We start from the raw sequence: 24543 nt of genomic DNA on the forward strand, positions 1-24543 counted from the left end.
AAACAATGGCTGCTGTTGCTTTCCTGGAAAGAAAAGCAACCCCAGAAAACCCGTCTCTCTCTCTCTCTTTCTCTCTTCCTCTCTTTTTTTTTTGCTGGTTATTGTGTCCAGCTATAAGGAGCAAGGAGAAACCGAGTGGAAAAATTGAATCTGGCAGTAAGAGGGTGATGCATGAAGGCACACGACTTCCAAACCCAGAGAACAAAAATAGCTGAAAGGGGGAAAAAAAAAAAAAAAGGCTGAAAGAAGCTCTTTAATTATTCCATTTCTCTCCAAAGCTTTGCCCTTGGCACAGCCAAGCTGCCGTTCCTATAGGGTAACCATATGTGTTGCAGTAAAGCTCGAGCACCGCATTGTGAGAGAGAAAGCCCAGCTTTTTTGGCTGGGCTTTCAAAGAGCTGGTAGCAGATCGATTGTAGCCAGAGCCCTGGGCACGGGGAGGGCAGGAGGGAGGCTGTGCTCCCGTAATGAGCCACCAGGATTTCGGTTTTGGTCCAGCTGATGCCAGGGAGGGCGCTCAGCTCCCTGCCGGGGGGCTGGAGGCTGCTCCTGGGAGAGAGTTTGGGAGAAGAGCTGGGGAAAAGCAGAGGGTGTTGTGGTTTTTTTTTGCTTACTTTTTCAGTCTGCAGGAGAACCCATTCCCTCCTGTGCCCTTCACGTCCTTCCCTCTCTGCCCAGCACTCACAAGCTGCCACTTTTATGCCTGTGAGGAACTCTGGGGATAAATCCCGGGGGTGTTGCTTGTGCTAGGGTCACGCTGGCATCCCAGCCTTCCCTCCGGAGGGAGCAGGTAATCGGTCAAACATCTTTTTCTGAGATTAGCTGGCAGTCGTCCTGCGAGCCTCCCCGCTGGCTGGGGTGCAGGTCGAAGGAATTCTGCAGCAGGACTGCAAACGAAAGAGTCGTCTAATCACCAATAATCAATCAACTGCAATTTGCAAGCTAACGAGAAGGCCTCTGCTGCATGCACAGACTGCAATGCCCTTTTCTGGGCCATTCGAGGGGCTTGTTCTTTCCTTGCCAGCTTCCTCAGAGCTACAGCAGGCCGGGGGGCAGCTCCTGGCCAGCACCGTGGTATCACTGCGGCTTCAGAGACCCAGAGGAAGCAGCGGAGCCGCTGGTAGGCAGCAGCTGGATTTCTTCTATCCAGCACTTCTGAATGAAAGCAGATCCCGGGCTGTCTTCTGTGATACACAGCGGTGATCGATAACCTCGCCTGCTTGTGCTGGATCCGCTGCTTGGCTTGGGCTGAGCCGCAGCGAGCAGCCTTCGGTGAGATGAATCCTGGACACAGGGAGCAGAGCCCCGGCCTCTCCTTGCACAGCTCTGGCAGGGCTTCGGTGCTCTCCCTGAGGTACATCCCAGGTAATTTAGGAGCAGCACAGCTCCCTGCCTTCCTCTTCAGCCTGCTGGTGAGGAGCAGCGAGGCTCTGCTCCGTGTGCTGTCACTGCGAGGCATGCAGGGAGCGCGCTGCCCGTGGCTGCGTGCCATCAGCCGGCCTCTGCCGTCACTAATTAGTGCGTGACGCAGGGCAGCCCAGTCAGCTAGCTGCTCACGAGCCACATGAAGCTCAGGAGGGTGCTCACGGGTGGAAGAGCCGCTCTCTCACGCGGCGTTGGTCTGAAAATGCCAAAGATCTCGCGGGTGCTAGGGAAGGAGCTCCACGCCGCTCCTGCGCGAGGACAGGCTCGCTGCCCGCTGCCCCTCGGATTACACGGGACCGTAGGAAACATCAGCTGCCTCGTAGCTGGCAGATGGGGACTGCACTCAGCTGTGGAAGGTATTAGGAACGTTTCCTGTTGAGGAGTGCTTGGGGTGGGTGTTTCTGAGTGTGCTGTGCGGGTCTGGTTAGGTGTAAGCTTGTCAGGGGTGTGCAGGTGCCATGCTGCTGGCCTCAACCCTCAGCTTCGAGTTTCCACTTTGGCTTTTTTTCTTCCCCAGCTTTGGGACCTTTGGGGCTGTCTTCTCAAATGTCTCCTCCTTTCTGTTGGAAGCACATCCCTTAGTGAGGACAGTCACTGCCTTCCTCGCTCCCTTACTGACTGCAGACACCGCCAGGCGCGGGGTTCCTGTGTCCTCCGGTGTCTCCCCAGGACTTTTTGCTGTTCCCTTTGGTGCGTGACCATCCTAGCCTTTCGCTGCTCTAGCAGCACTGATTCACGTGGCTCTAAACCACCTCTCTCCCTTCTCTCTCTCCTTTCACCCGGCAAACGCTCAGTGCCGGATTTTTTCAAAGCCTGAGCATGAGATTTCGGGAACCAACAGTTAAAGTTACGAGCCCCCAAGCTTGAGAAGCTGCTCGCTTCTTAAGGAATTGGGTTTGTACACCCTTGGTGCAGGGGGTGCTGTGAGGCTCACCACATCGCCAGCTGGGTGGTTAAAGCAAGAGCTGCCCAGCAGTGAGCAGCTCTGGATGCTGGCCTCAAAGAAACTCGTTTTGGACACATGGCTCAGGCTGGGAATGTTTTTTTAATGCCTGATGGCCACATTTCACTCGGGGAGGGAGGCCGGTGACCTTTGTAGCTGGAGCCCTCCAGCCTCTTGCTGTCACAGCTGCCCAGTGATGTGGAAGGAGAACCGAGTGGATAATCACGGGGGAGATTTGTCTGCCTGTGCCCGGAGAGCCACGGGTGGGAGAGGGGCTTGGGGTGCTCAGTGCCAGCAGGACGGAGATGGGTTTGTGCCCAAGTGGTGGCTCTTGAGGACCAGAGGACAAAACTCGCTGCGTGGCTGCACTTCAGGCACGGTCATAGCCCAGAAAATCTGTTCTGGTGGTAGGGAGGCAAGCAGTTTGGGCCTGCCATGAATGGCTGGCAAATTACTGCCAATTAGCAGTGCCTGCAGAATCAGAATGAGACTATTGCAGCACACCTGAATGCTTCCATGACGCTGGCAGAAGACAGCATCACCATCCCTGGTGTCAGCCCGGAGGAATTCATTCTCCATCAGGTGGGGTCCTGCTTCCTAGGAGTGAGTCCCGAGCTTACGGGGCAGCAGGAAAAAAACAAAGTGGGACGTGTGAACCCCTCCTCCCATCAGCCACCAACACACATCTCAGGCCCTCGGATCTTTCCTTTTCTTGGCTTCTCTCCCAGTCATGACAAGCAAGCAATTAATTACTTCTTTTTGCTGCTCTCGTTGCAGGGCGACCATCGATGAAGTGGAAACAGATGTGGTGGAGATAGAAGCAAAGCTTGACAAGGTAAGACGGAGCTCCACGGTGGTTTGAAGTGGGGCTGATGGGTTCCTGCTTGGGAATATGGCCCCAAAAGCCTCCTCTGAAAAGGGAGCCCAACACAGGCTGCCAGGAAACTGATGTAAAACACACTGAGCTCGTGCACAGGACCATGTCTCCCTCTGCTGCCTGGCACCTGTCAGGGCTCCTTCGTGATAGCCGAAGCTGTCGGGACAGGAGGTCCAAGACTTGGCCTCCTAACGCTGCTTGGTGGCCTTCCCGGCTATTAACAGATTAAAAAAAAGGCCTTGTCTTGAAGTAGGAGCTGTTACTGCCCAGCCCAACCCTTCATTTTATTACAATATCACTGCAACTGGATGTGATTAGATTTTAATCCTGGCCTCTGAAATCCCATCCTAGTTTCCTGGCCTCGTCGCCCTCCCTGACAGCTCATTGCCGTCCTTTCCCTGCCTCCTTTCCTAGCCCATGGTGCCCAGTGCTGGCTTGTTGCTGTGTGACTGCACATCCGTAATTATGGTCTGCAGATAACGAAAGGGCACTGGACTGAAATGCTAATTACAGATTCTCTGAAGGTGGGGTGGGCTCGGTGCTCAGCCTCTGGCTGCTGGGACTGGCGTTGGTGGCGAGGGACGCAGTGAGGGTGGATCCTGCAGATGTTGCAGGGAGCTGGGCAAAGGGCGTCCCTTGCTTTGAAGGCTTTGAGGACGAGGGGACAGCGGGGCAGGGAGTGCCGGGGTGGCGTGGATCAGAGCCGGAGGCTTTTTGGTGGCTTCTCCACCCCCGCTCGTCCTGACATCCGAGGCATCAGCCAAGTCGTTTCTCAATGAGAGCAGAGAAATGAGGAGGAGGAGCCAGAAGGGCTGCTGGCTTTTTTTCTCTGTGAGATTTCCCAAAGCTAGCAAGGGAGAAAAAATCCCGTGTCTGATAGAAAAACGGGCTCTGTTGAAGTCACAAGCCCTAGGCGAACCCCTGTCCTATAAAACCCGTTTATTCCTCAGCTAGAGTGACTTCAGCTTTTCCTACCCTGTCACCAACACGTTTCCTAGCGGTGCTGTCCCAGCTCTCTGATGCTCCAGGAGTTTTTCGAGGGCTAGGAAACGCGACTGCAAGGCGGGCTTGTGCCGAGTGGCCTTCAGCTACCAGCAACACAGCCTTGGCCACAAAGTGGCTGCACAGAGGTGGTGTAGAAACCGCCACGTTGCAGAATAAGCTGGATTTCCTTTCCAGAGGATCCGTCCAAACCCCCAGTGTCCATCTGGGCTCCAGATGTGACAGGAGCTGCCTCTATTCGCTCTCCTCCTCTGGGCTTGGACGGGATAGTGCGAGTCTGCTGCCTGCCAGAGCTCTTCTGTCAAGCTGCGTGGACAGGGGAGCCTGCGAGTGTGAAAGAGCCAGGTCTGCACACCCTGCGTGTACACAGCCGTACCCTGCGTGGCTTTGTGTGTGTTTATACATTCAGTTAAATCCTTCCGGGACTGCAGGGAGAGGCCAACAGGCTCCTTCTGCAATGCACATGTATAAACGTGACTCAGCACGCACCCCAGAGCCTGGTGGCTGCGTGGAAAGAGCACCGAGCCCAAATCAGGTCAAGGCAAACCTGAGCGCTCCTCACTGCCAGCCTGGGGTGAGGCTGGCTGCCAGGGGGAGGTTTCTAAAGCCATTGATCCCTGGTAAGATGAACGGCCCTATAAGCTCCTGGGTTGTGAGAATGGGAAACTCCAGTTCCAAGTGTTGGTCACTGTCAGTAGCTGAAGTTTTTCACTTGGATAAAAAGCCTGGAACCGTGATGATTTAAAAAAAAAAAAAAAAGCTCTGTGGTCATCCTTTATTGTTGCAAGTCTCTCGGGCCTTTGGTTTATGGATTTCTCTTGTTTCACTTAACCTTTTACAAGGAGCTTTGGCTGAACGGAGATATGCCAAAGGCCAGGATGCCGCAGCCTTTCCAGCCAGTTCCAGGCCCACGGAGGCACTTTGGTGGCCAGGATGTCTGGGAATGTTCCCAGCAGCTGTTAAATTATCACAAGTTAATCAGGGCTCTCTGGAAATGTATGCCCATGCTGCAGCAAGCCCCTTCCAAAATGAGGAAGCTGCCCCGTTTTGGTCCAGGGAGCTTCACTGGGGTCATAACACGGGTGGTGATGGGAACTGGAGCGCGTGGCTTGCTGTTAACACCATGGTCCTGAGAACACGGCCCCTTCCAGGGCTGCCTGACAGCACGACAGACCCTGAGAAACAAGGTGTACATCCCCATTTTTGCCCCATGCCGTCGGGGCTGCTTGTGGAGCCACAGCAGTAACGTGAGCAGCATCCTGTCCTGAAGGTCCTGCACCACGGTGCTGGTGCAGAGGAAGCCCAGCCTGGCTGCGCTTTGTGTCACCTGCCTCTCTGCTCTCTCCTCGTGCAGCTGGTGAAGCTATGCAGTGGGATGATTGAAGCAGGCAAGGCCTACATCACCACAAACAAGCACTTTGTCAGCGGAGTCCGGGACTTGTCGCAGCAGTGCAAGAAGGATGAAATGATTTCGGTGAGTCGTCCTGCGGGACAGAGCGAGTATTGAGCTTCGTGGTGCTGGGCCTGGACTGTATGTCCAAGACCTTTGTGCTGTTTAAATGGCCATTTAGTGTGAGATTTTATATTAGGAGGAAAGTAGAGGCCCTCTGACAGTGCAGTGTCGAGGCTCAGGGTGACATTCAGCATCTGCAGGGAGAGCTGAACTCTCAAGAAGCTGCAGTGCTGGCAAAGTAATTGCAATCTAGGTCAGTAAGCATCGGTTATTTGGGAAGCACAGGGAACCAGCCTGTGGAAGAAACAACTGGCGTGGTGGTTTGAGCAGTAACCTGGAAAGGACGGGGAGCCTGTGGCTTCCATGCCAGCTGTTTATTGAAGCACCTTGCCAAGTGCCAGAGCGGCTCTTCAGCGGCTTCATGCGAGTCCCTCACAGCCCACTGAGCCCCTGGGGATGCAGGGCAGCTGCTTCTGTTCACTGACAGTTCTCTTTACCTTTCTTTTGCAGGAGTGCCTCGACAAATTTGGAGACAGTCTGCAGGAAATGATCAACTACCACATGGTAAGTCAGCGCCTCCTCTTATCTCTCTGTGTGCTGATGGCAGCCTCTCACTCCAGGCCCTGCTGAGCTGTCTCCCGTGGTTGGCTTTCCAAGGTGGGATCCGTGAAGGCAGCGTCTGCCAGGTTCCTGTCCCTGCACGTTGGGTAGCCAAGAGAGCTGCAGAGGGCCAGGAGATGTTGTCTCTTGCAGCTGTGTTGAAAAGGATGAGCTGTGAGCCTGTCAGAGCTCATGGGTGATCAACACTGGTGCATCCTGTGCTCTAGGAAACTGGATTTCCACAGGCTTGCAGAGCAGGTGGCGCTTAATGAAAGGACACGTGCAGTTTTGCACAGGAGCCTTTTGGTTCATTGCAGATCAAGAATGTGCAGCCAGTAATAGAGGGGTGAGGCTGGAGACCCCTGCATCGAAGGAAAGAGCGAGCTCACAAGGTCCTGCAGCACAGGTGACTTGTTCTCTGAGGATAGCACAAGGGTTTGTAATGAGGCAGGGTCCTGAGGAGCTCTGGTAACTCAGGGCTTCAGCTTGCACACACAGCCTGCTGGCTGCAGGTGTGGAACACGCTCTGGAGCCTGGCATTCAGATCTGTGCCACTTGGACACCGGCAAGGCTGTGAATGGGCTGGAAGTGAAGGGCTGCTTTGTTAGCTGGTGCCGTGAGCAGACTTGGGGAGCTGTGTGCAGCTCTGTGCTTAAGGACAGCACGGGACAGATTAATGCCACAGTAAAATGAAAGGAAGGAAACGTCCAGACAATGGCTGAGTTAGAAGCTGCCCCCCCAGCCATCCAGCCGCGGCATCTGTAAGCCTCGTGGAAGAGGAAGGTTCTTCATCCGTGGTGGCTCCGTGCCAGAACCACAGTTTTTAAGGCTGTAACTCGGTCAGAATTTAAAGCACAAGTGCTTTAAAGCCAAGGAAGCTTCAGGGTGCCAGCGCTGGCCTGACCCACTTTCACACCACGGTGGCCCTGTCGCAGTGCATCAGGCACGGTGCTCGCATTTGGGATGCAGGCTAACCCCGCGCAGCTGGAGGAGAAGCTGCAGCAAGCCCACGTAATTATTTCCTGCAGCAGGTGGGAAGACAGGCTCCTAGTGAAAAATGCCAGGGGAGAAGAGGTGCTGCATACACGGCTCTCTTAGGACTGTCAGAGTTGGGAACAAAGAGCTGTACAGCAGTGCTGGTGGGGAGGAGAGGTTGAAGAAACCAGAGTGAGCATCAGCACAAAGGGGTGATGATGCCCAAGCAGAAAAAGTCAAACCCTGCTTCCCTGAATTCTCTAAATTTCCCTCTGAAGAGGTAAGGCCTTTCCACCACGGAGAACGTGAGCCCCCCAGCATTTACCCCTCCGTTCCCGGGATCGTTTTGGAGCTGCAAGGCCCAGCCTGGAGGCAGCAGCCCCAGCCAGCAGGCTCTGGATGCCGCCAGCTGCGCGGCTTCCCCTGGATCCCTGCTCGCTGCCAAGAGTGGCACTTCGGGGATTGCTCTTGCCTCAGCCAACTAAGAAGCAGAAGGACTCTTCCCGGAGCTGCCAAATCCCCAGCTGACGCCGTGTAAACCTTCCCGTGCACCCCACCCCGCTCCAAAGGGGTGAGCTCCCCGCTGCAAGTGAGGCAGGGGCTGTAAGAGGCGATATTTCCCTGCCACCAGCTGCAGGGAGAAGGGGAAACGTGCTCCAGCCCTCCCTCCCCCAGCTTTTGGAGAGCATCCTCCTCCCCTGGCTGCGCCGCACTGTCAGTCCCTCTCCAGGAAATGGCTTTGGAGTGACTGCTGCATCTTCCGCCCTCTCAGACCACGGCTGCTCAATTAGCAGAGTTATTTTTAGGGCCTTCTGCCGTCTCCTTTGTGTGTGTGCGTGCGTGTGTGTGTGTGTGTGTCTTGGCTCATCCGTGTCTGAGGAGCTCAGCTCTGAAGCAGTTGTCAGTGCTTCATCTAGGCACGTGGCCAGGGCAGTATGTACAACTGGAACAAGTTAAAAAGAAGGGAAAATGTCCCAAAAAATCGGTTGAAAAAAAAAAAGAGCTTGTTCTATAATTTTATTGCTAGAGCGCTGGGCCAGGAGATATCCTGCTTCCAGTTCAGCAAAATCCAAGCATGAAATCCTCTTGAGCGCAGCGGATGAACCCACACAACATTTCCACCTTTCTTTTAATGCACAGAGAAGAAAAACATCAAAGCAGCCTTTGGAGACAAACGACAAAAGAGCGAGTTGAGTTCAGAGGGGCTGGAGTCGGTGTCCTGTGCCTTTTTTGTGCTCTGAGCCACGTCGAGGCACGTACAGCAATCAGAAAGCTCAGCTGGGCTGTTGTACCTTTGGGCCTCAGTGCAAAAAAGCATTTCAGGTGCTTGCCTGCCCCTGAGGAGCTGCTGGGAGGACGCGCAGAGGCTCCGCTGACTTGTGCCAGGGAAATATCAGGATTGCCAAAGGTGAAACAACACCTCAGGTAGTGGATTTTTTGCCCCCAAAAAACAGAAGGGGGTGAAAGCAAGGAAAGCAGGCAGACAGAGAGTGAAGAGGACGGGTTTAATCCTGAGTTTAGAGGTGCTGGGGTTCAGGCTGTGCTCAGCCACACGGGAGGAGCTGAGACGGAGCAGAAACTCCCCTGCACTCGCCGCCAAGCACGGTCCTTGCAGCACGGGGCCCAGCTGAGCTGCTGAAGGATGCAGGAACGCATCACCCCGCCGGGAGAGCTTCCCCACGTGGGCTGGAGGTGATCTGTGACAGGCAACACCTTCCCAGCTCCCCGGGTGAGATGTTGGAGCAGTGGGTGGCAGACGGCGGTGCCAGAGCCTCGCAGCATCATTCCCACACGGAGCGAACCGTGGCCTTTTTCAGGAGCCTGAGTGGCACGGACTGGAATTTTGCTCCAGGGCCTGAGGTCTCCCACGTGAGCCCTCCTCCTCGCTCCATACCACACGGCAGGCAATAAATTGTGACTGTGCCTTTGCCAAGCTCTCCCGTGCTGGAAAAGCTTCTTGCTTGTCTACAGACAGACGCTGTGCTCGCAGCTCCGAACCCTGAGTGTTTGTGGGCTTGCCTCCTTCTTCCTTATCACCCTCCCCAAAACCCAAAACGGGTTGAAAAGCTTTATAATCTGCCAGGCTATTAGCTGGGAGAGAACAGCTTTCCCTCTTCTTACAGAGTTTGATGGATGTCATTAAGTAGCTGAGTCTAACGAGATCTCCCTGGAGGTAAAGCAGCTTGAAATTGCCACCAGGTACAGAGCAATACCTTATAATTTTGGGCTCCTGGACTTTCCTTGTGAGGCCAGGTGGGGGTGTTTGTAATTCCAGCGGTGCAGAAACCCCTGGGGGTTTCCACCCCATGGCCAAAAAGTGTTAAACCATAGGCTTGGAGGGGATTGCTGCTTGCTGTCTGGATTAAGAGAGATGAGAGATACCCAACAAGGGTAGTTCAGAGCTGTCAGCACCCACTTGCAAGGAGCTGAGGAAGGAGAGGCTGCAGGTGATGCACGGGCAGGAGTGTGGGGATGCACCAAAGCGTGGCTCTGCCCCACAGAGGGAGCTTTGCCACCAACCCATCGCCCTGCACGAGCCTTGGAAGGAAATACGGGGGTCTGCAGCACAGCCTCGGCACATCAGGTCAGCCCTGGGGGAATGGCTTTCCCCGGGGAGGTGAAATCCGATGCGAAATGGGATGGCGTGAGGGTTTTTACTGCTAATTCCTGATTGCTGTTACGTGGAGGGAGGAGCTGGGGGCTGTGTGCTGGTGAGCTGGAGGATTTCCTACTCACATCCTCGGATGAAAGCACCTCGGGGCGGAAAGGAACGGGAGCAGATGTCTCTGGGTGTTGTTTTGCCTTCCTTTAGGGGGCACGTTTCCTTCCTGAGGGTCTCCTGGCTATTTACACGGGAAAAATTCCTTTCTATTTCAGGAACGTGGGACTCCCATGCTGAGTTAGGAGTCTTTTGTGGAGTCTTTGTCCTCAAGGCAGCCCTCTGTAGCCCGTGGAGCAGGGAGGAGATGCTCGCTGGATTCCTCTGGACTAGCTTGTCCTGGGGAATTCCTAGGGGCAGCCCAAGCCCAGGGGAAAGACCTGAGTCACCAGAACCAGGGAGAAAGATTTACGGAGGGAATCGCTGCCAGGATTGCAGGCAAACGTGGAAGGAGCCTCCCGAACGGGATCCTCCCAGCCACATCTCCATTCACAAGAGCACTTTCATACCGTGAAGCCTCTTGGGCCATTTCAAGGCCTTGCAAAAGCATCTCGGGGCGTTCTGTGTTAATAGCCCACATTCCAAAGCAGTCCTCATATCAGGGGCATGAAGTAATGTGGCTGACTGCACTGACATGGGCTCGCTGCTGGATAAACAGAGTGTGGGACACAGGAGCCGTGTGTGGGGACGGGGTTATGCCTTGCTGTTAGAGTCGGTTAAAAAAAAAAGTGGAAAAAGGGGAAAAAAATAAACTTTTCCCTGAAAAAATAAGTCAGTGGGAATCAAAACACCAAAAATCCTCCAGCAGCTCCCACCTACAAAGCCTCCCTCCCTTTAATCTCTCCGGCAGCAGGGCTCTGCCAGCCTCCGCGCCTGCTTCCTGCCATCCCTCCCTGCCCGCGCTTTCTTCTTGCTCCTTCCCATGCGGCTCCCCCTCTCTGTCTGATCAGCGAGATAAGAAAAGCAAAAGGAGGTGGGTGAAGGTGTTGTGAAACGGCTCCGGCTGAGCCCCTGAAGCGCTTCTCCAGCAGCACCAGGTATTTTTTTAGCTCAGGAGATGCGATGTGAGCGCTGCCCTCGCCGGTACTGCTCCAGGCAGCCCCACGGAGACCTGAGCATCCCTGCCTGCCCCAAAGCACCGGGCACGGGGATCCTCCAGGAGCAGGAGCAGCTTGCAGGGGGGATCGGGCTGTGCAGGAGGCGTTTCCTGCTGCCGAGAAGGAAAGCCACCCAGGCTCTGATGAGTCAGGGAGGCAGAGGTGGGTGGAGGGCAGCGATGGAGTTCGGGAGAAGCGAAAGCAGAGTGCTCCCAGCCTGCCCGTGCTCCCCGGGGCTGGGAGAGCACCACCTGCACTTGGATAGCACTTGGAAAGGGTCTGGGTGCATCAAGCTATCTAGTGAGGGATGTCGTTTATGGCTGCAGAATCCCTGGCAGCCTTTGAACTGAAAAACTTGGAAGTTTGGAGCTTGTTTTGAGAGCGACTCAGCTTTAGCTCGGTTGGGAAGCTGGGCACAGGCTGTGTTGACATCCCACAGGCGTGACGGAGGTGGTGCTGGTGCCTTGTTTTCCAGAGCACACGGCCTCCAGTGAGCCGTGTTACAGAAGCATCACAGGTGGAAGCTCTTCCCGGGTGGCATTTATCGGGTGTGCCATCGCTCGGGAGGCGTAGGACCAAGCCACACAGCCAGCCTGGGATAAAAGGCACTGGGGCATCCCTTGGCAGGCAGAGGATGCTCAAAATCTGCCCCGTAGGTTACTACATTCAGCTGCTAGAGCTGCAGTGAAAGAGAATTAAACTATGGGAATGTGAAATCAGGGAAAAATGTAGATGTCATCGCTGAGCTTGATTCAGGCAGCTGCAGTGGTGGTTACGTGCTTTTTCCAAAGCTCTCTCAGGCACACCCTGGACTCAGGACAGACGAAGTTAGCACCTGGGGCCTGGAAAACCTCTGTGCAGTTCTTCAGCAGGCGAGGTGGTGGAAGAGAAGAGGATGTTCCCCCAGCAGCAGAGCATGCAGTCTCTTTAAGCTATTCCCATTGCAGCACCAAATCGGGATGTCGGAGGCTGTTGTCCTGCTTTGGGGCTGTAAGTGCTGAGAGAAGCAGCCCCCAGCCCGATGCTCCCACGTTCTTTTTAGCTCCTGCTTTGCCTTGGAGCCTGCTGGGAGCTCCTCTCGTGGGCTCTGCTGGGATTAACGTGGAAATAGCAATAGCATCCCTTTGGGTGTCTCATCTTGTGTGTCGTGATTTAGGTTTGTAATTCCAGGAACACGAGCCTGGCCCCCTGAGCTTGCTGTCATTTTGGGGGGAAAAGAAGTTGCAAATACGGGATTTCTTATCCCCTTGCCTGAGAAGCTCACGCTGGGGGAGTGAAATGCAAGACCCAGCCCCTCGGTGCTGGGCGAGAGCTGCGTTACCTCCCCTCTTCCGTGCTGACCCTCCCCGAGCCCAGCTGTGCGTGAGTCACGGGCTGGACTTCTCGTGTCCTGCCGCAAGCTGCGAGAGAGGGTGGGGTGGTTTTTGGTCTGGAAAATCTTAACCCAAAAGATTCGTTCCAAGTACGTCTGGGAAAGGAGAATCAGCCAAGGAGTGGTTTTATATTTGAAATTCTAGGTCTTAAAGCCCCGGCTGTTTTGCCTTGGAAATCAGGTGGAGGACCTGCTTGCAAATATTCCCCTGGAGAAATGAAAGAAGCGATAAGAGGGGCGCTGGTATCTCAGGATGCTTCTGTCCCTGCTCACCCTGGTGGAAACCAGGGACGGCAGGCCTCCAGCTGGAGGTGCTGGTGGAGGCCAGGAGGTTTTCCTGCAGTTTGCCCGTTCCTTTGCGGTGTCACAGGTCAGAGGGAAATGTTGTGGATGCACAAACGGCACTCGGGGAAGCTGCTCCATGGGAAATGTTGCGGGCCAAGGGCTCTTGGAGCGCACCCTGGGAGGGCAAACGGATGCCAAGAGGAGCGAATAACTTACACGGGTGTAAAAACGCAAAGCTGGGTGGTCTTTGGGTTTCTTTTCTTTCCCCCTTGCTTTGCATCTGTTCGTATTTAGAGGCCGTTCCTGGCTGTTTATGCTCAGCCAGCCCTGGCGTGTTTCTTGCTTTGTCCTTGGCTGCGGCGCTGCATGGGATGAATCTGTGTGAGGCTCTGCAGCCGCTGAGACCTCGTGGTGCTGGAGTGGTACACCTGGACAGCATCAAAAGCATGGCCTGCTCGTCTCCTGGTGGGAGACGTTAGGTGGGAGGGCATCTGTGGATGGATGAAGGAATGAGCCTGGGGGTTTTGTAAGGTCCTGGTGTCATGAGCAGAGACTGCTCAGGCGGAGAGCATGGACTGTGCTCCAGTGGGTGAAGGCAGGAAAAAAAGCCCTTCCCCAAGGAAACTGTCACAGTTTCTCAAGCTACAGAATAAAGATGGACAGAACCATCCTCCCGATGCCTCTGATGGATGGAGGATGTTAGGGCTCTGGGCATTTAAGGAGAGGAAGCGAGGCCGAATGCTGGGTTGGGAAGCGCCGCTCCTTTCATGAGAAAGGCACAATCACTGCTGTGTGTCCTCCGTTCAGCTGCTGCTCAGGACACGATGCTAAGCTGGAGCAAACGAGCCAGGGTTACTCGTGCCAAACAGCTGTGATGCCAGACCCCAGCACTGATATTTCAGGGCTTCGTTCAGGTTTGGGCCAGTGCCCAGGTCTTGTGCTCCTGCTGGGGGGATGAAACGGGGTCCCTGTCCCTCCGTGAGCCACTTTTGCTAGCTGCAGCCTGCCCCAAAGGCTTCTCCGTGTCACCCTGGGATGCTGTGCCCTCCCTGTGTGTGGTCTGGGAGCCTGGCCCTCTGTTCCCAATTAGCCAAAACGCTGTGCATCCCGAGCCCTGTCTGAAATGGGGAGTTGCTTGTAGCCATGGCCAGCAGAGACGTGGAGGGGGGGAAGCTGAGCAGACCCCGCTGTTGTGGCATCTAACGGGGAACTTCTCTTGAAGGTTTGGAGATGGTAAGGGCAGAGGGTGTAGAGAAACGGTCCCATGTTTTTTTGGTGAGGGGTAGACAAAGTTGAAAAGATTTGTGGGAACTAATTCTTTTAATGCCTTATACTTGGACTTCTTACCCATGCTTGTCAGCGTGTGGTCTGATGGACCTTCAGAGGTGGCTCCTGTCTCCTTCCCAGGGGTGACAGTGCCCTCCTCTGGCAAATTGAGAAATCTGGGGCTTGGGAGAGACTTCAGAACGGACTGAAGGCAGCTGCTCCTACAAACACTCACTTTTCCTTTTTTTTTTCTTTTTTTTTAGATCCTGTTTGACCAGGCTCAGAGGTCTGTCCGGCAGCAGCTGCACAACTTTGTGAAAGAGTGAGTATGTGTCCTATCAGCTCGGTCTGCAGCTTCTATCGCACCTCTCCTGCGTGCACTGGAGCGAACACAACCTCTGCCCAGCTCCCCAGGGCTCTGCTTGGGGCAAAAGAGACACGGAGGGGCAGAGTAAAGGACCTCTTGGTGGGGTGGCTGTTGCTGTCATCTCGCTATGATATAATTTGGTTGCTCTGCTGTCAACCGGATGGATTTATCCTGTTCCCAAGTCCTATTTAAAGCAGGACATGAAGGATACCTGCAGATCAGAGCAGCATCCCAAACCCTGGCAGAATTCAGCTGCAGAGCTCATCTCTGCTTCCCCTCACTGAGCCTAGAGGTGAAACACCTCCCAGAGCTCAGATCCGTGCCGAGCAGGGCCAGCTCTGTTCCCTTAGGATAAATGTAGGATTTTCTCTGTGGCTTAACCCAGTGCATGCTCCCAGTTGGGATGGGGACAGCCTGGACCTTTGATGGGGTCTCAGCTTTCCTCGCTGGCACTGTGTTAAACGCTTCCTCTGCAAGCATCTCCTCCTCGGGGCAGGTGCCAAGTGCAGGGATCCCGAATCAGCTGAATGTAGGTCAGAGGCAGCCCAGGCCTCCAGCTAAGCAGGAGCTGGTTTCCATGGGAACTGGGAACTGACCGAATCCCTCACAGCTGGCTGGTTTGGTGCAGGGGGGCCCCCAGCTGACCCCCCCCCCACTCCCCAGCCCCATCTTCTTCCCTAGCCCTCACCCTGCCCCCACTTTCTCTATAATCATTTCTCTGATGAGCTCAGATTTAATCTGCTTAAGGCTGGCAGTCAGAAGGGGGAATTTCACCTTGGGTTTGGGGCTGTCATCCTTTTAGCATCTTTGCAACTTACTTTTTCCCCCACTTGTGCCCCTGAGCCTCCGCACTTGCAGGCTCTGGTGCCTGGATCTCTGCACTGCTCCTGCCCTGGGTTGGGGAAATAATTTTGATACCTGGGAATAAAGGAAGAATGGGAACTGTTCCCTTGCGTGGTGATCCATAAATATGAAATATTGTTTAATAATATTTGCAAATTATATATAACAATATATTTATATCTATTTTTATATATAATAATAATTATATTTTTATATATAATAGGCAAATATTATTAAATGAGCCTAGTAAACAAGGGGAAAAGGAAAAGTCCAATGTCTGGAATTAGTCAGACAAAACAGAATCAGCTAGAGATGCACATGGATGGCCTGCTTGCCCTTGTTGTATGCCCTGAATTTGAAAAGTAGCTGATTTCCTTCTGTTTCACATCATGGAATAGGAAGTTTTTACAGGCAGGCTCTGAACCATTCTGCTCACTGCTTATTCCGAGGGCAGTCGTGGGCTGTCTGTAGGGCTGGATGTGGTCTTGCCTGGCTTTCTGGATGCTGTCCTTGGAGGATTTCCTTCAAGATTTAAAGGCAGCATGGAGAGCCCAGTGTCTTTCCTGGCCAAGTTTCTCTGAAGACTGTCTAGAATTAGTCTGGAGTCAGTCCAGCTAGACACAGTGGCACTTGGAGAGGTCGTTAACATGCCGGTGACACTTGAAGCAAGATCTCTGAGTGGTGGCAGTGAACTTGGCTTCGCCTCTCCCTGCTGTGCTGTCCCAGCAGTGTTGTGGCTGCTCTGTAACGATGATTCCCACCATCTCCTCTTCTCTGGGTTCCAGTGACGTCCGGAAATTCAAGGAAACCAAGAAGCAGTTTGACAAGGTACGAGAAGACATGGAGATTTCGCTGGTGAAGAACGCCCAGGCACCACGGCACAAGCCCCATGAAGTGGAGGAGGCAACGGGCACCCTGACCATAACCAGAAAGTGCTTTCGGCACCTGGCCCTGGACTACGTGTTGCAGGTTGGTGTCTGCCCACGGCTCTGTCTGCGCCTCGCAGTGCAGAACAAGACCTCACAGGCAAACTGCTAAATCTGCTGTAGGGAATGAAGAAAATGACAGGTGGAAGGAGACAAAAAGGGTCTTACATCTGCATTCAGAAGTGTTTGGGCTTGCTAATTCATGGGACATTTTGCCCTCTGTCCTCAGGGGCCAGAGAGTCTATGGGACTGGTGTGTGCGGGAGTGTGAAGCCGTCAAGGTTTGCTCCAGTTGCAGGCACTGGTGGAGTTGTCTGTGCACAGGGTGCAGATAACTTCTGTTGGAGGTCTCTTCCAACCTATATTATGCTACGAGTCTGTGCTGAAATGTGTTTATACATGTTTCTGCCTTTGCATGGCACTGACCTGACTCCACAGGTCTAAGTTCTCCTTCCTAAAAATGCTACAGCATAGATGAGAAGGGAAATCTCCATCGCCTTTCAGTGAGAGGAATTAAACAGACTGCCCTAGACTGAATTCCTCTTCCCAGTGGGAGATTTGCTGCGTCTGAAATGGTGAAGGATTTTTCTCTGTATCATTCACAGGCTTCGTGTCAGGTCTGTCCTTCCAGGCAGTGGGCGTATTGAGCAGCCGAACTGTGTTAATATTGATCCGTGTGTGTCTCCACGAGCTGTCACTCCTGCAGCACCAAGCAGAGACCATCTGCCAACAGGCTCTGTGTGATCATCAGGCAGTGCCTGATGGCACAGACGCTCTGACAGTCAGCCAGGCGCTTTTGTCTTAAAAATGGGTGTGGAAAGGGTGTGCACACACAGAACATAGGCCCACCACGAGTACCACGATTTCATGGCTGGTTCCCCAATAGTTATTGGATAAGCCCGTGGTGCTACAGCGCTGCCTCTCAGCCTGCTAAGGGAAATCAAAGCAGTGTCCTGGTGGATTAAACATCTCCGTGTGATGCCAAATGGCACTTTGGGGTCACTGGTTTCAGCCTGTGTACAGCCATGGGGCCAGCAGTAACCGCAGTCAGTAGGAGCCTCCAACAGAAAATGTCTCTGCTCTTTTACTTTTCATTCCACCTGAAGCTTGCAAGAACTGCCTTTTCAGGAGCTAATTTTCTGTAACTGTACTTGACTAGTCCGGTTTGCAGCTAGGGGCATTGCAACAAGTTGCTCCTGCTTAAATCCCCATGTTGGACTGCCTAATGCTGCTGATGCTGAGAGTCTTATCTTGATCCCTTCACAGATCAACGTCCTGCAGGCCAAGAAGAAGTTTGAAATCCTGGATGCGGTAAGGACTCTGTTTTCTGTGGCTGCTCTCAGTGTCTCAGGGAAAGGCAGCCCTCTCCATTCCAGGCTGCACAGATCAGCATCCCAGCTCCTTGGTCTGCCACGGAGATGTTGCCTGAGGCAGTTTTGGGGGCTGCAGGGATGCTAACGAGAGTGGAGAGTGAAGGAGCAGAACAGAACTCTCCAGGCCAGAACTGGAGGGGACTTTCAGGGGGGAAGGATGCTGCTTGTAGTGCTTTCTGCTCAGAACAAGTGGAAGCATGGCCTTGTGGAAGGATTTGTGAGAGGAAGAAAGAGGGAGATTCACCTAGTGGATAGGCTGCTATAGAAAAGTGGCAGAGCTGTGCCTTGAGGGGCTGTTTTATGGAAAATAAAGGATAAAGACTCTTCACACTGTCCCAGAGCCTGTTCTGACCTTGTTTTTGTTCCTCTCTCCAGATGCTGTCCTTCATGCACGCCCAGTACACCTTCTTCCAGCAGGGCTACAGTCTTCTCCATGAACTGGATCCCTACATGAAGAAGCTTGCCACAGAGGTGAGAGGCAGGGAATTGTGGCTTTTCTCCCCTCTGCCCTGAGAGGATGTCCTCGTTCCCCTTCAGCTACCAGACCTGGTAATCAGGGAGTGTGGTCAGAGCATTGTGCTAAGCCCTGTGCTTGTTTGAGCTGTGCCCTGGGCTGAGCACTGTGGTTAGCAGCCAGCAGCTGCAGTTACAGTGCGCACCCAAACGAAGCCCAACACACTTTTCTCCTCTCGTGGGGACTTGCAACAAGGGGAGGGTTGGTGTAACGCTAGAGCAGGGAAGCAGAAATGGATTCATCAGCTTGTAAATCTCCTTCCTGACTTCCTGGTGTCCTCCTCCCCACCTTTAGCTCGACCAGCTGGTGATTGACTCTGCAGTGGAGAAGAGGGAGATGGAGCATAAGCACGCGCTGATACAGCAGAGGGTGAGTCCTGCAGCTGAGTCCTGGCCAGAGTCCCTCCTAAATCACCCAGGGAACAAATGCACGGCTGCATTCCCTTGGCACACACGGACAGGGCTTGCTGCAGGGCCCTTTCTTCATTCACAGCGAAGCTCACGCTGCACCAAAACGATGTGGAGGGTTGTGGGAGAGAGGGGGCAGGACTCGGTGCTGCTACTGGGAGAGGAGCACGCTGCAGCGAACTTTTATGCAAGTCTGCTCCTAACTGCTTGCTAAGTGATTCAGCTGCTATAATTGGGAATAACCACCATGATCTGGCAAGCTGCTAGGATCTATTATCAGACAAGTCGTAGCTTTCAGAAGAGAGGTAGCTTTGGCTAATGTGGGCTCTGATTTTCCAGACCATTCATCTAGGCAATGATCCCAAATCCTTGTAGTAACGTTGATTTTCTTATTTTCCTTCTCTTAATGGATTGCTGACCTGCCCGTGTAGACCCTCCTGCAGGTGAGTATCACATATTTCCTTCCTCCAGCACCTTCATTTTTCAGAATTAGCACTTTGTTTCTTTGGATATTTACAAAGTCCAGCCTTTGAAACCGCCCCCAAAAAAGAAACCTTGCAACATAGTGCTGCAACATAAACACTAGAAATGTAATTTTAAAGCCCAGTTTCAAGTGAATTTGGTTTCATTCTCACCAAAGTTGTTTTCCATCCTGTGCTGAAATAAGATTTCAGTTTCTTCTGTTCTCTGTGATGGTCGGTCTTGACTCAGAGCAGTGGCAGCTGTGCTTGGCTGGCATATTTTTGGCTTTATTTTTGGTGCTTAGGATCTTTGAAGACCATGGGTCTGATGGGAGGAGAATTGGCTGTACAGGCTTCGAACTGAGGGCAGTGGTGGGCTTTCAACACATGCAAACGTTTGTAAAAATACAAAATGATGGTCCCCAGCCCACAGAGCACTGTGCATGAGGGCGTTGTGTCCTGTGTGGGTAGGAAGGGTTTGACTTGTCGTGGTGGATGGATGACAAGCGTGCGATGCTTTCCGTGCTGTGCATTTGCTTTCTCCCATGTGTGCTCCCTGGTCCATTAGCCAGCATCATGTAACATAACCTCTGCAGAGGGAGATGGGCTGCAGCAGCTTTTCCATTCAAGTCTGTTTAAAAGCTGTCCCACAGGAGATGACAGCAGCAATGCTGGGGAAGCCAAGGGAAGCCAAGCCGTCCTCGGGGAATACAAAAATGCTTGCCAAGGCGTTGATGGCTTGCTGTCGTTTTCAGACCCAGAGTTTAAGCCCTACCAGGGTTTTAACTCGCAAAGAATCCTTTAGCAGTGAAATAAGAGCTAGAGAGGTAGAGCAAAGCCAAAGAATGGAGAAAGATTCAAGCTGACCGTAGATAGCTGACAGGATGAATTAAAACCTGGCTTGTTACTGGAATGATGAATGTATAGGGCAGGTACTTGCGTGGATCAATACTCCTTAACAGGAAGGAAGCAACTGGCCATTTTTCCCCTTCTAATGCTCTCTCAAAAGTGTCATAACGCATGAAATGGAAACGTAACTGGATTTGAAAGTTAATGACAGGCATTCCCTGGGAAGCGTCCTGTGCATGTGCTCCCTGCGGTTAAGTGTTCTGAGGGAGGGGAAGACCCATCTGTGACCTCTCCCTTCCCCTGGGGACTCTGCAGGAGTGATGACTTCATTCGAGGGACTGTGGAAGGTCTCTCTGGTGCCGTTCATTTCGGTTAAATCTCTTTCCACTGCATGGCTTTCAATGGGCTAGCGGGGAACGAAGCAGGGGTCGGGCTCTAAGAGGGAGAAGGAGCAATTATTTTTCACCGAGATAAGGTATGCGTAGAGCTGTGGCTCCCTGTGTGCATAGGCTTGCAAGAGAGCTGAACATCCCTACTGCAGTTTAGGGTTTAAAGCTTCCTGCCTGGATGTGTTTTGGGGCTGCTTTCTGGCTGCACTGGTGTCGCTCCTCACCGTGGAGCGTGGCACCCTGCATCTGCTGAGCATCTCACCATCTCCAAAGGGAGCACAGCACATGTCTGAATTCATGTCTTCCTGCTCAGCCCGTCCAAACCCAGGGATATCCTCTGGTCTTTGGAAAAAAAAAAAAAAAGGATTTAGTAGCACTTAACTATAGAGGAATGGGGGAAACATCTTTTTTTTTTAAATCAAACCAGTGTCTTCCTGAACAGCCTGCCAAGGTACAGCAGAAAAGGGAGGGAATCCAGTGTAAAAAACACAGTTTGGAGTGTTCCTTGGGGTCTGATGGCACAGTTTTTCACATTGAATTACCTTAAGGTAGCTTTGTGAGGGCAGCCTTCTAAAAGCCACGTTCCTAACAAAGTGGTCTCTTCTATTTAATCAAAAAAAAAAAAAGATAGGAGGGAAATTCAGCATCAATCTCAACTATTTTCTTTGATACTGGAATTCAGGTGCCTTTTCTCATGCCTCCCTCTCCCCCACCTTCCTGCATGCAGCATCTGCCTCCTTTTGTGTCGGTTCCTAGGGCAGCTATCACTTCTGGCTGTCATTTTAACTGCTGCCCTCTCTGCCTTTCCAGCTCCAAAGCCTTAAAGAGCTCCACTTGCAGCTTCACGCTGCATATCAAAATAACACTCCCTAGTACAAAAAGGGTGCCAATGAAACTAGCGGAAGGATGAGTCTATTTTTATGGGCTACAATAAATATTTGAGTTATCCTTCTGGTGTGCAAAGAGAAGAGAGGCTTAGTGGGAAGGGCAGGGGTGCCTCTCTCCTGTGTGCATGGGCTGCTTGTGTGAAAGGAGTGCTTTATGGAAGACATTTGTGCAAAAGGCTGTAGAGAGAGTCCTGTTACTGGCCGTATTTCTTGTGCATTGAGATGATCTGTCTTAAATCACACGCATAATACATTTGTTTGCACGTGGGCTCAGTTGATGGATGCACAAAGGCACGTGGGCTGGTCCAGGTTGGACCACGTAGGTGAAACACCACCAGAGCGCAAGCCTGGGAAGCTTTTCCAGTGGGAAAAGGGGGAAGAAATGGTGGCACTTAAACAAAACTGCCGGTCTCTGGAAGTGGAAGAACACAGGGCTGTACAGAAGCTGCTTTGCAGCCTCATACCTATTCCCTGGTCCCTGGCAGAGAAAGCAATTGTGCTTCTGCTGCCTGTTTGCATGGCAAGGGAGGAAGGAGTGCCAAGGCAGAGCTCTCTGCCTCATTTAGCCCAGCTGGTAAATAACAACCCGGGGGCCATATGGCACTTCAGCACCCCGAATTCACGGCTGCAGAGGAGCAGGGGTGGAATTGCTGGCCCAAAAGGTGGCCCTGCTCCCAGGAGCAGACCCTGCTGAAGGCAGAGGAGCGTGGTAAGGTCAGGGGACAGGCGGGGAGCATCTTCCTGTCAACCCCGCTCTGTGCTGCCTGGCTTCTCCCACTCCCTCCTGTGCCTCCCTGACAGCTGTATGGTAATTAGCCCTTGCTCTAAGCTGATTGCCTGTGAATAGGAGGCATGGGGAGGGGGCAAGCAGGTGGTCCCCAGGGGCCAGCCAGCTTCCTTCGCCTGGTGCCCCTCGCTTTGACAGGAGCCAGCAGCAGAGCTTGCAGCCTCCCAAAAAGGAGTAGGAGGGGTAAAGGAGAAGGGGCTGAAAAAGAAATCCCTCCTTCCCTGCCAGCCCACGGTGCTTAGCAGAGATGCTACTCTAGAGAGCGAGCAGAGAGAGGAGAGAGAGAGAGGACAGAGCTGCTCCCTGCAGAACCTCCCCGGCAGCTGGCATCATGAAGATTTTCAGCAGGCTTGAATACCTCCTGGTAAGGAGATGGTTCCTACAGGGTTGGTTCTTGGTGAGAAAGTTTAGGGGGCGCTTTGCCTTGGGGGAGCAAGGAGGGTGCCTGTAGGAGCGTGTTTGTTGATGTGACCCTAAAGCAAGTCCAGCTTTATTGCTGTAGGAGAGCAAATGTGTTTGGTTTTGTTTGCGGGATGGAAAAGGGCAGGGCATGGATCTCTGAGCATCATCTGCTGGCAAGCTGCAGAGCAGGGAGATCGTTTGGCATTAGGGAACTCCAGAAACAAAAGGTCTGTAAATGGGATTTTGCTGGAATGAACAAAAGCTGTGCAGAATGGGAATGCGTGTGGGGGAGCCCTCCTCCGAATTCCATCTGCTTCGGAGGGTGCCTTGGGCTGTGCAGTGTATACACAGGGGTAAAAATAGCCAGATAGAGAGAGGCTTGAAATCCAGTCAGGCACCAGAAGAGAACAGAATGTGCGTGCAGCAGTGTTTGTGTGGAAGGGGGCGTGTGCCTCCGTGGGGAATGGGAATATTCCTCTGAATTAGGTTCTGCTCAGCATCGGAGCCAAACTAGGCACGCAGCGTTGCACTTACCTCGGGAGAAGCTCTTCTCTGCGCTCGGGTGTGCATAATGGCAAATGGTGAGCATCGTTGGTTACCTAACAAGTGAAGGAAAGCACTTTGGGGTAAAGCCTTTGTTTTCTCTGAAGGCGAGCAGTTATCACACATGCTGTCTGTTATCTTCAATGGTATTGATTGGAAATAAAATCCCGTGGAGTTTATTTCTCTGTGTTCCTCTGAGTATCTTCAGCTGTACTGAGATGATCCACTGGTCGGGATTGCCTGGTTTGGGGAGCTTTTCTATCACTGAAAATCAAAACATGCAGAGAAGTGCAGTCACGATGTCTACATCGAAGTGGTACAGTGAGGTATTAATGCTGTGGCTCCTCAGGGAAGGCCACTGCCACGATAAGAATATTTTAAAAAACTGTAACGAAGTTGATGTTTCACAGAAAGCTTCTCTCTGTTCTCAGCTAGGTGTTGTGCCCTTTGGGACTGGAGCAAACCTGTGCCAGGTGGGCAGAAACAAGACCTCCCTACTGCAGCAGGTGCCTCTGAGGCAGGGCTCCTTGCCTGGCAGACGTCCCCCTGCCAAAATTATCCGGGGGATGAGGGCATCTTCACCCCTCGTGGTAAGGCTGCTCACTGAAGCTGTATTTAGTCTGACCAGGCATCTCTCTGCGTGAAGTGCTGGCTTCACAGGAGCAAGAGGCAGAGCTTTGGCTGCCCTCTGCAGCGTGCAGTCCCTGTGCATGCTGCGTGCAGATGGACTAGGGAGTTTGCAGCCAAAAGGGGCAAGAGATGCCCTCTAAATAGGGTTTTCTTTTTTTCTTTCCTGGATCCGTTTGTGGCTGTGCCTGCGTTGGGTTTTTCATTTCGTTTTCTGGTTCGAGTGTCCCCCTTAATTCCTTTTTCACATCCCTATGGCCGTGTCTCTTGGAATTTGTTAATTCATTGTCATTTCGGCAGCAGTCGGTGTGCTCCTGTGGAAACCGTGGTGGCATCCTTTCTAAAAGAATATCAGCTCCTGGGCAGCCGTGTGTGCAACCTCAGGGTGACAGGGCCGGCGAGGCCAGGCCAGTTTGATTTACTGGAAATGGATGACACGGGGAAGCAGATGATGGCAGGGATTCGGTTTCTTGTTTTGGGAGAGAAAGGATTTATTTAACCAATGTGGGATCCAGCGTGTCACTGCTGTTTCTAATCGCATGCACAGTTGTAACCCAAGCCATGCAGACCCCAGTCCTAGGAAGCCTTTTCCATGTCGAGCATTTTTCATGCAGCAGAGACAATGAGGTGCTAATTGCAGACTGAATAAACGGGTCCAAACCCACTGAGAGCAGACTCGTCCGATCCGTGCACGCAGCGATGATGGGAAGAAATTGGTGAAAGGAGGTCTATGAAAACCATGTGTTAGTGTCACACGTAGCAGGGAAGGGAAAGGGGGCACAAGAAAAAGCTTTCCTGTGTGCTCTTACCCTGCTTGTCAGGCCTTTTAAAGTGAGGTTTGAACCCAGAAAGTTGCTGGCTGTTGTGGAATGGGCGACACGTTCCTTCACCAGCAGCTCCCAGACACAGCTGGGAAGGCTTGAGAAGCTGGGAAGTTTCTCCTTGGTTTTACCTCTTGGCTGTATGAGCTGTTCCTGCACCTTTTGCTTTCAGTCTTTGCCTGGCTGAGAAAGCAAAACCAATACTGATCGGGGATCATTGCTAGATTTATTTTTTTCCATCCCTTTTCCTTTAGTTTGTCCTTCACTGCATAAGCTGGTAGCAAAGACCTCAGCAGAGAGCAATGAACTGGAGCAAACTGCCCCTGAGGATCGGCCCGGGGGATGCCCAGGGACAAGAGGCAGGCTGCTCCTTATTCCTCAGCTCCCCCTTGAC

At 52.8% G+C, this 24543-nt stretch overlaps 1 protein-coding gene across 9 annotated transcripts in view; it reads left to right on the plus strand.

The window, feature by feature from the left end:
• The window catches only part of ACAP3 (ArfGAP with coiled-coil, ankyrin repeat and PH domains 3), a 69629-nt gene that overhangs the window by 25825 nt on the left and 19261 nt on the right, over positions 1-24543 (plus strand). For 7 of the 9 annotated variants that reach the window (XM_068658310.1, XM_068658303.1, XM_068658307.1 and 4 more), the window contains exons 2-10: positions 3146-3203; positions 5602-5721; positions 6211-6264; positions 14218-14276; positions 15950-16133; positions 17356-17400; positions 17838-17933; positions 18271-18345; positions 18815-18826. In XM_068658310.1, the coding sequence (XP_068514411.1) occupies positions 5623-5721; positions 6211-6264; positions 14218-14276; positions 15950-16133; positions 17356-17400; positions 17838-17933; positions 18271-18345; positions 18815-18826 (624 nt within the window). In that variant the 5' untranslated portion in view covers positions 3146-3203; positions 5602-5622. Of the gene's footprint in view, positions 1-3145; positions 3204-5601; positions 5722-6210; positions 6265-10810; positions 10972-14217; positions 14277-15949; positions 16134-17355; positions 17401-17837; positions 17934-18270; positions 18346-18814; positions 18827-24543 lie in introns of those variants that run through there. The other 2 variants (XM_068658305.1, XM_068658311.1) reach the window with 2 other exon arrangements.

This window comes from Anas acuta, chromosome 22 (genome assembly GCF_963932015.1).
Source record: "Anas acuta chromosome 22, bAnaAcu1.1, whole genome shotgun sequence".
Lineage (NCBI taxonomy): Eukaryota > Metazoa > Chordata > Aves > Anseriformes > Anatidae > Anas > Anas acuta.